The sequence below is a fragment of the Callorhinchus milii genome, unplaced genomic scaffold, assembly GCF_018977255.1.
Source record: "Callorhinchus milii isolate IMCB2004 unplaced genomic scaffold, IMCB_Cmil_1.0 Scaffold2, whole genome shotgun sequence".
In the NCBI taxonomy this organism is placed as follows: domain Eukaryota; kingdom Metazoa; phylum Chordata; class Chondrichthyes; order Chimaeriformes; family Callorhinchidae; genus Callorhinchus; species Callorhinchus milii.
This window is the reverse complement of record NW_024704743.1, coordinates 85,137,988-85,156,486: the sequence shown is the minus strand read 5'-3', so window position 1 is coordinate 85,156,486 and position 18,499 is coordinate 85,137,988. Positions and strand designations below refer to the sequence as shown.

The window sequence follows — 18,499 nt, the reverse complement described above, 5'->3', positions numbered from 1 at the left end:
AGTTACGGATCGGGCATAATCTTGGAAAGTGGTGGGACAGACTCAATGGGCCGATGTTCCTCTGTCATAAGATGTTTAACATATACCTGAACATGTAGAGAGAACAATTTCTCATCCGAAAGAAGGTACATCCAACAATACAATACTCCTTCAGTACTGTAATGGAGTATCAGCCTAGACAATGAGCCCAACAAAGGAGCTTGAACCCATAATCTTCTGACCCAAAGACAAGAATGTTGCAGAATGAATTGAACCAGGCTGAAATGACAGGAAAAGACTGAGAGGTATGCTATCTTTTCTACTGCTGTTTGCATTGATAATTGGGTCCATAGCCAGACAGATAAGCCGCAAAGCAGGATTCAAATTGAGGGAATAGATATCTCTGGATACAATTCTACATCGCCCACGTGCAGATCTCTTTGACAAGAGATAATGTTCAAATAAAGAAGATTTATTTGCCTATTTTCTTTCATCCAGAATACCAATTCTACCCTCTTCACATTACTGCACTAATCGGTTTCTTAAAATTAGTTCTTAAAATTAGTGTCCTCACATCAAATACCTTTGCCTGGTAATCCACTCCAGCTGATGATTCCCTTTTGAGTAAAGCAATCATGCCTCTATCCATCTCAAAATTGCCTATCACAAGCTTGAACCCATGTCCTGCTACCCAAGCATTTTCTTTCTCTATGCCATTTAGCATCTCTTGTGTCAACCTGGCTCAGTTGGTAGTACTCTCACCTCTGAGTCAGAAGCGTCCGGGTTCAAGCCCTAGTCTGGCCTTGAAACTCAATATAGTCTAAGCTGACACTCCAGTGCAGTGGTGGAGCTGCGTTACATTGTCAGAAGTGCCGTCCTTCAGAGAAAACATTAAACTGAAGCATCGTCTGCCTGTTCAGGTGGACATTAAAGATTCCACTATTTGAAGGGAGTTTCTCCCAGTACCCTGGCCAACAATTCAGCAAATAAAATTAGTTATTCACTCCACGTAAGCCATTGGTGTACCCAAATTGGCTGCTGTGTTCGCCCACAAAACACAGAGTCATTCCACTTTGCAAATTATCCTTTGAAGAGCTTTGGGACGTCCTCCTGACACAAAAAGTCAAATGCAAGGATTAGTAATCTTATTATCTTACATATTTGTGTAAGGCCCTTTCTGAGATACGATAGAATCCAGTCAATCCGCATAGTACATCTTTCAAGCAGATCAACTTCTCTTAAATTTTTGTTTCTCTCATAATTACAGATCAATAGAAATATTCTATTATTAGCTACTCTATCACAACCCATTAGATCTTGAAGATATTTATCAGGTCATCCCCACAACCTTCTCAATCCTAGTGAAATCTGCTCACCTTAACTTCTAAATAATAATCCTTGCATTTACATATAGTGCCTAATGATGTCTCAAGGTTATACCATTAAGTGAATTGATTGTGTATTTTGCAGGTGAAACGTGGTAGTCAATTGTGCACAATATATAATAATAATCCTGGCATTTGATACTGGCACCTTATCACGTCGTTAAAAAGTCTCAAAGAGCTTCACAGAACATATTGTAAAGTGGATTGATTGCGTATTTTGTGGGCGAAATGCACAAATATCCCACAAACAGCCATGGAGTTAGTGACCAATATGAACCCAATGCACCAACAAACATAATCCTGTAAACCTCAATACCTTTGTGTTTTTACATAGTCTTCTTTCAGTGGGAAGAGCTGCTCATCAACTCTCTCCCAGCGTTCCAGGCAGCTCCATAACCATTCTGGGTTTACAACATGAAGAAGCTTACATGCTTGTGCCTGCCGAACTTTTTCCGTTCCTGTAACAATAGGAAATGGTCTGTTAGTAAACTGGTCTGAAGCATGAACTGCCAGTACAGTCATTGATTCTGAGTTGACCACTATACATCCCTTAATTTCCTGGTGTGCTCCTTAGTTTGCCACAGTTGTCACAGCAAACTCTGTGGCTTCCTCAAGTACCTCAGTCAATCCACAGTTATCCTCCAGGCATGTATACAAATGGAGGTGACATTGCTTCATTGCTGTCCATTTCTTGTTCCAGATTCCAAATTTCTTCTGTCTGTGACACGTTCTTCCTTTTTTCCATTGTGTTGTCTTCTATTTTTCCAGCCGGCAATTTTTACGCATACTTGCGAGCACACATCACACACAAAAAATGTTTGCCCTCAGAACTTTTGCTCATCTCTGATTCAGTTTCTTTCCTCACTTTTTTTGCTCAAGCATTCACAGGATCTCAGCTGTCAGAGATGGGAATGGAAGGCATTAAAAAGTAATGATGAAGTGGTGGCAAGAAGGAGATGTAATCACATTTGCCACTCCAGTCAGCAGGCAGGGCTATGTGGAACACCCAATGTGACTGACCAGCAAGAAGTTGTCATTCATGTTACAATGTCAAATAATGCAGAACCCTGCCCCCATGATGCTTAGTAGGAAAAGCTATTGCCAGGTATAGGAATGGCTCACAGTCATAAGATCACAGGATCCAATTACACTCTGTGCTGATGAAGTCAGTGCAGCATTGCAATTAGCCTTAGCTCTCTCTCCTGAGTGAGAAAAATGAAGTGGGGTGGGGGATATAAAAACAAAAATCAGCCATTTCCTCAATGCCATGCAATGATGCCTGCTATAACATAAATGCACAGACATCAGGCCAACGCAGGATAGGACTTGGCTGCAATGCTTTCCTTGGTCAAACTGTCAGTGATCTTGGCCCGTGTGGACTTGGTCATGAGAATAGGTACCTGGGTGGGGCTGAGCTCCACAGAACCATATCCCACCACAATAGAGATGAGAAGAGAGTTGATAATAATGAATAAAAATTGAGTCATAAGAAGATACGAGCAACGTTTTCCAGAATTTGCATGCATGGATCGATAAACCAAGGAAATAATCGGAATAGTATTACCAATCTTTCATTCAGTGTTTAAATAGTCAAAATGTGCATTAAGATTGTTTTAACTTAATTTCCCAATTGTTTAAATTTAATGCATCCTGTATTCCTTGGATTAAATAATGGCATTTAAGATCTACCGTCAAAAAGTTTTGATACATTTGTTTATTTAACTCAGTCAGCGAGGTAGGGTTTCTGCAATATGAGTTTCTGGGGTTATGGAACATAAGAAATGCTAGACAAAAAAAACTAAGATCCATCTAGTTCGCCTTCCACCTTCCTGGAGTTTGCATGCACATATGTCTCGAACTACCTATGTACTATATCCGATAATGTTATTTCCTAAAAGAAATAATCTGTGTTTGAAGGAATCAATATTTCCTGCTTTAACCATCTCCCCAGGGAACTTATTCCACAGGTTTACTCTTCGCTCACTGAAACAGCGTTTCCATAGATCTGCCATACTTGTGACTGCTTGTCACTACCTGGTGTTTCCTGCTAGAAAGTGTCCAGATGTACATACACATCAGTGAGGAAAGGATCAGGCTTAGTCTTAGTGTAGGATCCCACATGGCTGCATAATCTGATGCCATTCACTATCTGGGTTGACACAGAATGATTACTCTGATGAGGAACCGGGGTGGGGGACGGCGACGACTAGAGCCCATGGAACATTACTGCATACAACAAAGGGGGGAAGAGAGAGCAAACAATTAAACTGCTGTTAATGCAATCTTAATAAGTCAATCACAATGTTACAATAACTAAAGTATTATGGAATAGATGGCAATGAATCCATCCGTCAGTACGAAATCTTTTATCATAGTTTGCATTTATTAGAGTAAGAGAATCAACAGATTGCGCTACAATGGTTTCACATGTTTGAACTTTATTTTTCAGTCGCATTTTGTTTTAATTAAGATGAGTACCATTGGTTCAATCATAGGAACACGAGTAGGCCATTCAGCCCCTTAAGCCTGTTCCGCCATTCTATAAGATTATGGCTGATCTGTACCTGAACTCCATTTACCCATATGCCTTGACACCCTTACCTAACAAATATCTATTCACCTCAGTCTTGAAAATTTGAATTGAACCAGCACACACAGCCTTTTGGGGGAGAGAGTTCCAGACTTCCACTACCCTTTGTGTGAAAAAGTGCTTCCTGATTTTACTCCTTAATGGCCTAGCTCTAATGTTAAGATTATAGCCCTTGATCCGCATTCCCACATCAGAGGAAATAGTTTCTCTGTATCTACCATATCAAACCCCCTTATCATTTTTAACATCTCAATTAGATCTTCCCTCAACCTTCTAGACTCAAGGCAATATAGATCAAGTTGATGCAACCTGTCCTCATAATTTAGCCCTTTTAGCCCTGGTATCATTCTGGTGAATTACTAAAAGAGTCACAGTAGAGCTCCACAGATAAAGATGTATTGTAATAGTCACACCAATGTTCATTTTAAAATAATAACTAGTGAACAATACAGTAGATTGTATTTTCTTTTTCTCCTCCTTCCCCCCAACAAATAAATATATACACACACAAAAATTCCAAAGAACCTAATGTGCATGACATTCTTTCGATGAGCTGCCAGATTGACAGAAATCAGACTGATCTGTGCACATGCCATCTCCTTACATTATCCCCTATAAATACTCAGCCCCTTTACTAAGCTCAGATACCAATCTCCATAGGTCACGCGACCCATTTGGCCCTCACAGCTACAATAAGAACTTCACATGATTAAACAAGAGATACAAAATGCAGTTTTCCTTCTCAGTACAATGTCGTTTCCACTAGTAGCGAGGGCCAGTCCACAGACGGTGGGTGACCTCTTTATGTCTGTAACAGCGATACTCCTTTTGTACATCCATTGGAAAACGTCTCTCATCGCTCTAACCAAGATGGCTCAGGCTTTGAAAAATCAGCAAGCTCCTTTTTTTTTCTGGGCTGCCCCTCTGGATGTCGATTTTATTCTAGAAACAGAGGAGCCTCATTAAAATCACTTCCTGACGGGTTAGTCACAGTGGACTTGAATACTGTGTGCACAATCTCTCCTTAAATGCGAATGGAGAGTAGTTCCTGAGAGGCGCAGAAACACCTTTCTTTCAAGCGCTATAAATACACATTTCCTTAATATGCAAAATTTCACTTTTCCCTATGTGTTTCTTGGTCATCAAGAGGAAGAATGGTAGTGCTAAACAGCAACTACAACAAAATTACATTTATAGAGCGCCTTTCACGTCAGGAGGACGTCCCAAGGCTCTAAAGAATGGAATACATTGACATCCCAGCGCCCCAGGATGTTGTCCTGACATGAAAGGAACTATACAAATGTAATTTTGTATTGTATTTGGGGCACCTATTGATAGCATTATTCAAAGTCAGATATATACACAAACACACAATCAATTGGTGATCGCTTTTCCTCTTCAAGATCATACCATAATCTTGGTTTGCAAGAATTTCCACTACCACACCAGAAGTAATCTTTCTGTTGACCACTTCAGCTACCTTTGTGGTCAAAGATTGCTGATTTGATGCCCATTTTGCTCCCACTTCTGGGCAGTTTTTTTTCTTGCGAGCCTTTTCCCTCTGGATTGCAAGAAGACAGAATACACCTTCAATAGGCTCCTCACAACTACCCCCAAAACGTAGGTAAAGACAAAATCAAACAATCAACCATCAGCAGTGCTGGATCTAAACTGAGATCCCAGAGACAAAGGAATTGTGCACTAACTGTGACCAGTTACTGATGAGACTTTCTAAAACTTCAACTCCACAATGAATGGTCCACACGTCTCCTTTTCAGGTTCATAAGCCTCAGTTTGGCTAGCTAATTTGTCCAAACTGGACAAAAGTCATCCTTATTCATTTAGATGGAATAGCATTTTTTTCAAAAACAATGATTGCTCCATTACGAGCAGAGAGGTTCCTGTTGTACATGGGAAACTATTGTGTACGTTGGGCAACTTTGTGAAAAATACAAATAAAGACAAAGAGAGAGAAAGCATTGAGAAAAAATTATTGTTCAGGAAGGTGGTATTTGCTGATTAAATGGATTGAGAACACAGATCAAGGAAACTCAATTAGCCACATGATTTAAGCTCTCTCTGAATGCAACAAAAAAAGCTACCAGCCCAGGACTCTTACACCTCATTCATGAATAAGCACAAGAGGCACACCGTATACATTGCAGGAGGATGAAAAAGTACAAGGCTACCTCATCGGTTGGAGAGAGAAAAAAAACTCTAGGAGGAAAAAAAATTACATTTGAAAGCCGTGTATTCAACATAGCCATTAGAAAGACAGAGGACGCTCCTATGATTTGCTCAGAGTGTGAATGCACCAAATATTGTGGTGCTGAGACACAGATTGGGCAGGTCTCAGGCTTCACTTTGCCAACTTCGCTGGTTTCAGCTGGAGTAGTTGGGGAGCACTGAAATAAGTCTCAGCGTTGCTGTCTGTGAGGGAAGTGTGGAAGGTTAAGAAAAAGAACTGGGTTCCTGCTTCTGATCATTATCCAGTGACACCCACCCCTCCCCGCAGGAAAGTGCGGGGGGTTGGGGGTAGTGGATGTAGAGTGAGGACATTATTGGGCTCGGCTGTGATGCCTGACACGATCAAACAGCCTGCTGACACTCACCATCAAAGCTCACACGTGAAGAATGGTCACACAGGTGAGAGACTAAAGGGCTGCCTACCCCATGGAACCATATCCTAATATGAGTCACCACCTTGAAGAAGAGGGGGGGAGAAAACTGGATAAAAACAAAACATGACGCAGGTGAAATATCCGATCAGTTTCCCACCATCTTAAGGATATTTTCCAGAAATTAAAGGTATGAACATCTCATGAGGGAAACATTAAGGGATAAAATTTAAGGTTCGGGGGGTGGGAGATAGGAATTCACAAATGATGACTGAAGGTGATCACTTATAATTACTTATAATAATTTGACAACAGCACAGAAGCTGAGGCAGCTCATCAGCAGGCTGAGGAACTGCACAAAAATTCAGGTGAAGTCCATTAAAGAGCTTCCACACTGCTAAAGTGCCTAAAACAAATGGTCACAGGAAAAAGTGCACAGCTACAGCTAGATATCAAACTGCATTAGAACCAAGTGCTTTGACTCTGGACATGAACATGAAAGGGGCCAACGGCGAAATGAGAGGAAATAATAAATAAACTTATGAATCACTTCCGAATAGATTTTATGTTGATAAATATTCTTGACAGAAATGGTCTGTGGAAAGGAAAGGTGAAAAAATCCTGAAGTGATTCACGTGCATGGACATGTAGCTCAAACACATACTGTAAATTTCAAAAACAGCAGTGCTTTGGCAAATCGGATTCCAGGCTCCGAATTCGGGAAAATGCAGAAAATACCTGTGAATGATGCAAACAAAGTTCTGCATTTGGAAGAATCAAATATAGAATAATCCTTGTGTTTAATATAGTGCCTTATATCAAATATCGTCCTCCCGACGATATATCGTCCTCCCGAAGTAAAAGCCGCTATACAAATGTAATCTTGTTGTTATCATGCTATCAAGATATCTCAAAGCGGTTCATAGGATATATTGTGAAGAGGTCTGACTGTGTATATTTTGTGGGCGAACGCAGCAACCAATTTATGCACAGCAATATTCCACAAACAGCCATGGAGTGAATGGCGAAATTTATTTGGCTGTTGGTCAAGACTGAGTACGTTGTTTTCGTTTCTGAGCAACTTTCAGGACAGTACAGTCACTTGTGAGTGTGAATTAGCGTGTGTGAATTTATTACCAAGACTACAACACATTAAGAGGGAAAGTAAATATTAAACTTCCTTGCTTGAATTGCTTGGTTACTGATAAGTAAGGAAATACAAATCCAGAACATTACCAAAAGTGGACACAATGCACTGTCACAATAATCGTGCGTTAAAAAGTTAGGTCTCAGGAACTGCATACATTCAGGCATATCCCACACCACTCAGTTACAAAAGCTCCTAGGAATATACTTAACACAAAGGGGTGAAATTGAAGACAAGATTGCTCAGGGGTACGGGAATTCCATGCACTTGCCAAAGCAGACAAACTAATAGAATAGGCTAACTCTTTAATTATTACAAATAAACCCAACAGCAGTCTCAAAGGGTATTTTGATCCAAGAGAAGTAACCAAGGCTTTGCATTACCAGCATTTTCAGAAGAGTAAATGGCATCAATTGTTAATATCAACGGTTTCCGCACTTAATGTGAATAAGGCGAGCAACTAAAGCCAGAAAATGTAATATTTACTTTCCCTCTTAATTGATAAAAACTGTCTTTATAGCACCGTCAGCTCAAAAGGGGGCTTAAAAATAACAAAATGCAAAGAACTGTACTCAGAGTCCTGGGAGGAAAGGGGCAAACATGAATTAACAAATGCAAATGAAGTGCTTCATTACAGTACTGTAATCTATTTAAAATTCTATACAGATTTCATTATGTTGACCATTTGATAAACTGCAGGCAAAAATCACTGTAAACAAACAGTACCTGAGACCAGCCCCAAGTCTTGCATTTTAATATTACTAAAGATTGTGGAGTCCTGTAGCTCAGTGGTTAGAGCACTCGCTTTGCAAGCGAGAGACCTGAGTTCAATTCCAGGCAGGGCGAAACCTTGGGCAAGTTTCCTTACTCCACACGCCTAATAATAATCCCTCCAAAACAAAAAACAATAATAAATTGGTCATTTTCAATCCACGACTGTTTGTGGGACATTGCTGTGCGCAATTGGCTGCCGCGTTCGCCCACAAATATACAGTCAATTCACTTTACAGTGTGTTCTGTGAAGCGCTTTGGGACGTCCTCCCGACGTGAAAAGCGCTATATCAAATGCAAGGATTATTATATATTATTATTATTAAGAGCAATAGTCAATAGGAAGCAAAACTGAATTTTTTAGATACTCCAAATTCAGATTTTTTTAGTGGCCTTGATACAAAGTGTAGCTGCAAATAAGAATCAGGAAAGACAGAATATTCCTTTTCTCCCAGTATTATAGTGCACTGCACTCTTTCAGACATTTGCTGAACTGGAAAGGATAGGTGCAATGTGAATCAGGACATCTTGATCTACCAACGATCTGCATTTGGGGATCAGTAGAGAGCATACCTTGAGTTCATAATATAATGATCAATTTGCATTCGTTCTCTCTGTGCTCGCTACTTCGCTCTGCTTGTGTATAATAGTCCTGTCAATCTTTATGAATTGCAAAATGTCTCATTATCCTTGAAGGGAAATGTAGAGCTACTGTCATGATCCCCCTAGAAAATTGAACCCGAAGAGATTACTTTTCTGAAGTACAGAACTAAGGCTCTTCCATTAAATTTGAGAAAGGACTGCAGAGTGTTGGAAGACTGAAAGAATAGGAATTTCAAAAACTAACTCTGAGGGATGCTCTCTGGCCCTCCACATCTACGAATCTCTGCAGACTTCCCACTATGGGAAGTTGAATTTGCAAGGGGAAGGCAAAAGGAAAGAAAATTGTCCTCTGGAGATAGAGTAAGATATGTGCTCTTTTCATCTTCCAACATGTTGAGGAGAGTGTGTGGGGGGTGGGAGAGTCTCAGGATCTCACGTTGATGGATTCAATGTAACAGGAGTTATGTAAACTTCTGCTCCTGTTTTATGAACAAGGGCTGGATGAGAAGCTCACTCTCCACACTGCTCAGTATTTGATGTCTCATTTTCAAACAAATGAAAATCTTATTCATACATGTCAAGTTTGAAATTCAATATACAATGTGTAAATAAAAGCAAGGCTGTAGAAGTTGAAAATCCTGAGTCGCAGGTTCAGCGAAGCCTCTGTTTTTAATATTGATTTAATCTGTGAAAACTGATCTGAAGTTTCTTACTTCAATGCAATGAAACAGTGCAGTAGGGTTAGACTATAGCAATAACCAATTTCTACCACAAGAATATTTACACACAGTAGTTCACAGGCAGCACCTAGAGAAAGAAATGGAGCAAACAGCAGCACTGAATAAACCTTGCCATTTTATTTTAGATATTTTCCCAGACATTCAATGAAATACAAAATACCTGGATGGTCATTCTTGATAAGAAATTACAAACCACGAGACAGATTGGCAGCAATTACCAGATATCATTAAAAATAATAACACTGCCGTTGATATAGCGCCTTTCAAATGGCTGTCGATCAGCGCTTCCAGGTTAGCACAGGTGTCACTTCCTGTGTACTACATTTTTGCACTATGCACAGGAAGTGTTGAAAATGTTGAATCCTGCTTAATGCATCGTCAGTGATGCTTCCTGCTCATAGAGCACACGGACCACACTGAAGTAACATCATCAACATTTCCTGCATAGAATGGAAGCTGGAAGTGTACCACACATAAGGTAGGAGTGGACCCGCACTTATAATGGGGATTGGAGCCTTATTAACAATACCACATTGGTTAAGTCCTACCCAGGTCTGCTGACATGGTCCCTGGCAATCATTGTAGCATGTGTTGGTGCTGATAAAATAGCACTGGCCCACATGCTACAATTTGGAAATTCAGTGCCCTAGCTATTTATTTTCCCCTTCTTTTAACCCCATGAGGACTGAAGTAAATTGTGATACCTGTACAGTTTTCACTGTAGAGTGATAAAGTAACACCATAGATTTGGATTGAATTGGGGCTTTCCTGACTTGTACCACTGAGTAGTACGGACGTCCTCCCGACGTGAAAAGCACTATATCAAATGCAAGGATTATTATTATTATTATTATTATTATTTATCCACTGTCAAGCATCTTGTTTTTAAAAGAGACAAACATACCAGTGTGTCAAATATTAGGAGAGTGCTCAATTGTCAAATATTAGGAGAGTGCTGAGTTGATTGATGAAGGTATAATGTTTCTCGTTATTTTTTTCCTTAACTTGTGAGTGAAAAGTTTTTGTGATGACACAATAATTTGTTGGACCAATTACAGCCGCCTGTCCTTGTGCCACAGGCACCTAATCTGGAGGAGGCGAAATTCACCACACATCTTTTCAAATAACCATGTTTTTTTAAAAAAAAACAGTATCTTGATCCTTTTGATGGTAAAAATGAAATCTGTTTTGGTTCACTGAAGTAGTCATGATTAATAGCTTGTGGCGATTGTATCAAAGTAAATTCCTCAACACGGAATGCTCTAATGACATTCTGATCGCATACTCAGCAACAAACTGTTCACAGCGGGTCTCCATGCCAAAATACAAAAAGTCAATCCCAGTTTTGTGCTGACTGCCGTTGGTCCTTTTTGTTGCACCGTGTGTGACAGAGGCACCGAGGTAACGCAAAATACAAGCGTATCTCCATCAAACCGTGCTCAGCGAACACACAAAAAATACACTGGTTTAACACTCCTGAGGCCCGAGTTTACATTTTAAAGACAAACGTTTTAAGGCTAAGACTAGGAGATGTTTTAGGCCTCTAATGTTTCCTGTGCAGGAGCAGCTGCTGAGAAAAGATTACTGCTGAGAGGTTGGGACCAAGTGTATCATAGTAGAGAAACCCACCACAATTATTTGGGAAGGCAGTGGTAAGGGCAGTGTGTTCTAGTCAAGGTGAGGAATATTAATGTTGGGAAATAGAATGATTCCATTAAAGCAAATTAGTATACCAGCGGTCCCGGTTGGCTGGGGTGAGTCTATGGAGGCATGAGGATCTTGAATTAAGTACGCTGGGTGTTAGCGAGCCAGGGAAGCTGAACAAGGATGAACAGATAGACAAGACAATTATATGTAGCCTGAGCTACAAGCAGGCTTGGTTGGATTTATAATTTTATTTTTGTTCCAGATTTTGTTTGTTTGGAATGGAGGAAGGAAGGGAGGCATGAGAAGGGAAGGATGAATGAAAGAGAGGCATGCACATACATGCAGGACTTGCATCCTTCACTTTGGTTTGGAGTCAAACCTAGGTCCCCAAAGGTGAATGGCATTACATTACTTGCATCATCAGGTGCCCTACCACAGTACTGATAATTAACTGGCCTACAACCTTCAAGTCTGTATCCAGCACTAAAATAACGGCAAAGCAGTTAAACAGTTTACAACAGCTCCAGCTTGAAAATCAATAAGAAAACTTCAGATGTTGCATGTGGCTACTGATGGTGTTTATTACAGTTATCAATCTTTTTTTCACAGCCATGCCACAATTATCACTACACTATAAATAATTAATTTTGTTTTCTAAACAGAAAATCAACACAAACAAGAGTGAACAAAACTCACTGGAGCATGCTTCCAAATGAAAGAAAGTAAGACTTCAATCCAATTCCAACAATATCTTCTTTGAACTTTAATTAGGGACCCACAAATCTAATTTCACCCATTTTAATTTCAGACAAACCACCGCAGGGCTTTAGATTTAATACCATCGCATTGGATAGAATCATATCTAGCTGTTAAAGAGTTCTATCATCCTTTGCTGAAGAGCAATTACAGTAAAACAGAGGGTGCCAACTGCAGTTCTTTGTAGATTCTTGAAAGAAAACATTTTTCTTTAAGTCTAAAATTAAGCTTTCGATTCAAAAAAGGGCAGACAGACAACTAGCCATAGATATTCTGTCAGTGTAGTAGGGACCCTTTTGTGGGACAACAACCTGGCTCAGTTGGTAGCACTCTCGTCCCCAAGGCAGAAGGTTTTGAGTTCAAGCCCTACAATAACAACAACAACAAAATTACTCTACTGCAATACAACACTGAGATGTTAAGCCAAGGTCGTGTTTGCCTATTCAGGTTCATTTTAAAGAGCTTATGGCACTACTAGAAAAGAGAAGGGAAAGTCTCAAGATTTCCTGAACAATTGTCCCCTAAATAAAACTCTCACTTCACTGCTGATTGTGCAACATTGCCGTGTGAAAATTAGCCTAAAAAATAGTCACTACACTTTACAGTGAATCCTGTAAAGCACTTTGAGCTGTCCTCCCAATGTGAAAGCCACTATATCAAATGCAACAATAATTATAAACTACATTTTGCATTAGAAACCACAAATCCCAGATAGGATAAATGTGGTCAAAGGATCCATAACTTGCTTGGCCAAACTTTAATAAAACAAACATTATGTTGAAACATGAAGGTATAAAACATCAGCAAGGCATGGGAGCCAGATAAGATGCAATCAAATTCTCAAGGAACTGAAGGAGAAAATGAGTGATGTTTTGAATGATTTTTTTAGGAGCTCCAGATACATTGGAACGGTATTAGAGAATTGAGGATAGCACGTCATCCCACTAAGAGCGTGAACCTGATAATTGCAGGCAAGTCAGTCTAACAACTACAGTGGAACAGTTGCTTTACTCGTTCCATAAAAAGTGCTGACCGAGAATATCAATATCACAATGGAGAGTCGTAACACGGTTTTCAAAGTGGTAAGTCACATCTTATAGGCTGAAAGCTGACGAGAACTAACCAGATGACATAAATGACTTGGATGTTCAAAAAGTCTTTGACAATTGTCCTTATGTGAATCTCTTGATGGTTGAGAGATTACATTATCCAGGTGGTTCAGAATTGGCTTTGCAAAAAGAGGTGAGGATGGTGATCAATCTACCTGGGTGGCAATAGCCAGTGGAGTTCTAGAGAGATTTGTTCTGGGGGTCCCCTGGTGATTCCACAATTTGGGAATGATTTCAGTAGTAGGGTACAACAGCTAACACAACTCTGTGTGGTCAGATGTCAGGTGGAGAAGGCAACGATACACAAGGGCAAGGGCCAGTTAATTAGACACATGACTAACAAATTATAGCGGAGGCTGCGATATGAGCTGACAATGCTCCTGGCCTTTCAGTGTATGGCAGTGATCGTACCCAGCTGTTTGTGCTGGAGCAAGTGCTGAATGAAAATCCACTTCTTTCCAAGGCAACAGTTGATCACCAGCATCCCTGCCAAACGAAGGCCTAAGGAAAAACAACTGAACAAGGGAGGTAAAAGTCACAGTGCTTTGAAATGCAGCACTGCCTCCTCTTCTACACCATGTTTCCGGACATCAGAGTGACAACACAAAGATACTTTGATGTTTCTCCTTCTCATAGCTTTTCATTATCAAAGGTAACATCTCCAGACAATTAGCCGTGGACTTGCCAACTCCTGCTCACAGTTGTACTTGTGCTGTCCATTCAAGCTTGGTTTCTGAGCTGTTGTTTCCCTGACGAAATAGCAAGCAGAAAACTGAAAACTCTTCAGATGATTTCTGTTTTTATGCTAAAATGAAATGTCAGCAGCAAAAAAAAGTATATCAATCTCCCTTGGACACAATTTTTGATGTTTTATCCAGATTTAAGAGCCTTGTGAAATTTGCCACAGATGTTTTTTGCTTCAGTAAGGTATGAGACAACACAAATTGCATAATTAACAAGTCAGTGTTACCTCTCTTAAATCTGGTTCTCTAAAAGAAGCAATTTGCAGAGACATGGAGAAAGGGCAGGTAAATAGGACTGAGTGGAGTGCACTTTCAAAGCCAGTGCAGACATGATGACTGTATTTCTGAAGAGATCACTGATGTGTCACATCTTAAAGCTTGCCTACCCCTCGTCCATCATTCTTTCTGCATTGATATTTACCCTTCTAACCGTGCCTCATTGCCCTTAAAAACCCTCTATAAAGCCAAGATAAACTCTCAAATTATCCACCACCTTTAAAGTTCTGGCCGAACCCACCATGACCAGTATAGTTAATTTCCAGCACGCCGGTTCCTCTCCATTTAATTATGTGAATAAATCTGAAATTCTGATCTTAAACAGTTTGATGATTTCATGTCCATTGCCTTGGGGGGGGGGGGGGGGATCTGATAAGCAATTCTAATGTGCATAAAAGCAGATTTTATTTTGACACATTTTTGAAGGAGAAGTTTCATGAAATGTCTCTATGTGTATCCCCCATATACATACATATACACTACTGCATGTTCATACTTATAACAGTTGGACACACTCAAATGTAGCCAAGTCAACGCAAGACGAACCAACCAGTGTGATAACAGATCACACAGACCATGTTCAATACTTAAACTCTGTCAAGTTAACTGGTCTCACTTTTCATCTCTCAAAGTGAAGTGAAATGAAAGGCAAGGATTATGACTATTATAAGCTGGCTGGCAAAAAATAAAACTCAATGAAAATGAATATCCGGCACCAAATTAGAGCCATGAACTTGATTACTCTCGTCCACAAAGTACACCAGTCATTCAACTTTATAATATATAGTGGAAGCCGTTAAACAGGACACATCGGGTCCAGGCATTTTGTCTGGCTTAAGTGGCGTCCAAGGCTAACCAAAGTTCTCTTACCTCTTCCCCTATTTTGGTCCAAATTAACAGGCATATCTAATAGAGGTTAAAATACAAATGAATCAGGGCCGTCCGATTTGTCCGGCGTCCTGGGTTAACCGGCATCCAGCTAAAGTGGCTTCCACTGTACTCTGTGAAGAGCTTTGAAATGTCTCAACAACATGACAAGGTGCTACATCAACTGCAAGGATTATTATTACTCTGGTACTGGGAGCTCTGCACTAAAAATCTTAACAAAATGTTCACAGATCCAATGTCTTGAAAACAAATTTGTACATAATTGTTCAATTTCAATTATCTTCTCTGATCAAGTCTGATGGCTCTTAATGTAGATTCTGTACGGAGGACTTCAACAACTAATCACACTTCTCATTATTAGTAAGCCATGTTGGTGCAGACAACACCACAACATTGATTCATTACTACTGCTGGCTTCCAGAGAATGATTTATCCAAAGGTTTATGATGAATAAGTCTTTATTTGTATCAGGAGAGTACTAATACTTCCCAAATCTGTACTGCTTCCTTAATCTGTTATTGTAATGCTGCAGCAGAACAAATGCAGAATTTGCAGACACTCATACTGGCGAGGAGTGGGGAAGGGATGAGCTGGAGGATAGAGGATCACATCCAAATCCAAACTTCACCCGGCTCAACAGGTTTACTCAATGTCCTAAGTGAGGCTAATTTGGGGTTTGACTGTGATACTCGGTACCTGGTTGTCAAACAGCCTATGACAGTCAAAGACTTACAAATGGATGATGGGGACGACGGAGGGCACCCATTGGAGCACAGGCCAGCAGAAGGATAGAATAAAACTGATATTGGAAGAGAGAAAAAAAAACACTATTTGGAAACATTTTAAAACAAACAACAGTGAGAAGTTAAGCACACATTCATGAATTCGCTCACACGTAGACCCCAATTTGAGTACATTTAATGCTCTGCAACAAATGTTTTGCCAATCCATCCGCCATCTTTATCATTATAGCATGTAGAGTGGAACAGGTTGTAAGATTGTTATATGTATATCAAGAGGACAGCTAAAGGAAGGAAGGAAGGGTTCACAAACACATTTCAGAATAGGCAGCCCAACAACAACTTGTATTATACTGCGCCCTTCACACAGGACAATGTCTCGGAGCCAATATTGAAAGGATATATGACTACATTACAAGGTATTGCGTTTCCATTTTATAAATGCTGCAGACAAATTCGAAATAATGCATGTTAGTCAGCATATTCTCCTTCATAACCCAAGACCTGGCAAGTCAACAGTAAACATACTTTTCTGATGTGCGACAAAATAAATAACAGCAAAGCAATACTGCAATTGAACCATGTAAAATTGCATAACTTACTTGTATAATACACTGGCAAGCTTCCTGCTGCTTTTCCAGCTTGGAGCAAACCTATTACGGTGCTGGTTTTCAGGCTTATGAAGAACAGATGCACAATTACAGCTCATTTTCTCAGAAGGCAATTTCTCCTTCAGTCATTGGTCTTACAGCATTCACAATGATAATTCTGGTCAACTTGAAAGGTCCAGACTCACTCTCATTGTACTCTACTAGTCAAAGCAAGTTAACTGGATTTACTAACATTAATCGCCAGTCTTTGTTTCAATAAACTGAACAATCAATTATCCAATATACATTTTACGCTTCTTGTCTAACAGCTTTCCCACCATGGAACTATCTTCCCTGATGTTATTCTCAACCTGAGCCAACTGGTCTAACCCCACTAACCTGCTCACTCCCCTTATCTTTATACATTTCTCTCAATGCAAGTTTCTTGTGATATACTCTTATCAAATTATTTTTTTGAGAGCCACCAGAAACACCAAGAATCACCACCCCGCTCCCGCACCCACCTCCCCACCTCTGGTACAGACTCAAATAATAATAAATTTGCTGCATAAAAAGCTACATTTTACACGGTGCAGTCAGCTCAAATTTATTGTCTCTGTTCTTAAATGTTCTTGAACAGCTTCTTTTATGAATAATTAACGCTTGAAACATCAGTTCTTTCAAAGTATTCTGGACTGAACTCAATGAGCTGTGAAAACATTTTACTGTACTTTCCCTACTTCTTCCTTGACAGCGCTTTGCATCTTCAAATGCTTTCTGAACATCCAAAGACTCCAATTTTGCTTTTGATGTCCATTAGTGACTTTTTGTCCCCCCAATAAATTTGGATACATCTCCGCACCTTCCAATTACTGTAAAGGATCAAAGATTTCTTGCCTCATTGTCTTGCCTCGCATCACATAGGCAGCCATTTTGCCCTTTAAAACATATCTAAGAGTCCTTACAGCCTTGTCCTTTGTGACGTGTCAATTTTCTCTACTGTTTTACGAATCCCAATTAGTTTTCACTATTCACGTTGAGGGATCCTGTGCCTCTGAATGTGATGCCCCACCTCATGCTCAGCATGAAATACTAAATGAAAGCAACGTTTTTTCACAGTCTTTCTCAATGTCCAGCATCAACAGCAACTTTGTGTAAAACAGCTTTGTGAATTCATCCTTTAACAATTCTTAAAGCTATTTAACTTTAATCCCCATAATTAGAAATATTTCTCACATGTACATTTTTGAATATTCCAGATCAATTCCCTCTTTTCCCTATAAATAACCATAGACATTTACAGCAAAAAATCCCTATTTGCCTATTGTGCCTGTGTTGGCTTTTAAGAGCAATCCTTTCAATCCCATTTACCTTCCTTTCCTTAAATCTCTGTATTAATGTATAGTATTTACACTTCTAAGGTTCTTGCCTTTTGTGTCAGATTTGCACCCACAAACTCTCAGGTGTCACCTTTATCCTAAATTACATCTCTTCTTTCAGTGACCACCATACTTTCCTTACTAGAAACCGTGACTTAGCCCCAATACTAATGGCATGCAATCTGCTTGTAGGACGGCGACCACTTATAGTGCAGACCTGCAGTTACTGAAAGTATGGTGCACTTCTGGTGCCCACTCACCGGCTCCGGCCCAATCTGTGCCTCCACAAGAACCGGCTTGTGTGCATCAGAAACAGGAAGTGACATTAGCCACACCGTGGAAGTGGGATTGGCAGCCAGTTTTGTTCCATTAAAACACAATGTTTTTCTGGACCCAAAACAGGATCACCAAGAATTCACATTACAATCGCCTCACAACTCCAAACATTTCTTTATAGGTTCTCAGACTGTCTGTTTTCTGGGAGAACCGAGTTCTTCTCCAGCTCGTGTTAATATTCAGCCCATTAATTTCTTTAAAG

The 18,499-nt window shown here is 39.9% G+C and overlaps 1 protein-coding gene across 1 annotated transcript in view; it reads right to left on the bottom strand.

Moving 5' to 3' along the window:
- Positions 1–18,499, bottom strand: part of ctdp1 (CTD (carboxy-terminal domain, RNA polymerase II, polypeptide A) phosphatase, subunit 1) — a 178,576-nt gene that overhangs the window by 116,021 nt on the left and 44,056 nt on the right. Inside the window, exon 9 of the mRNA XM_007900578.2 lies at positions 1,681–1,822. Within this exon, the coding sequence (XP_007898769.2) occupies positions 1,681–1,822 (142 nt within the window). The remainder of the gene's footprint in view (positions 1–1,680; positions 1,823–18,499) is intronic.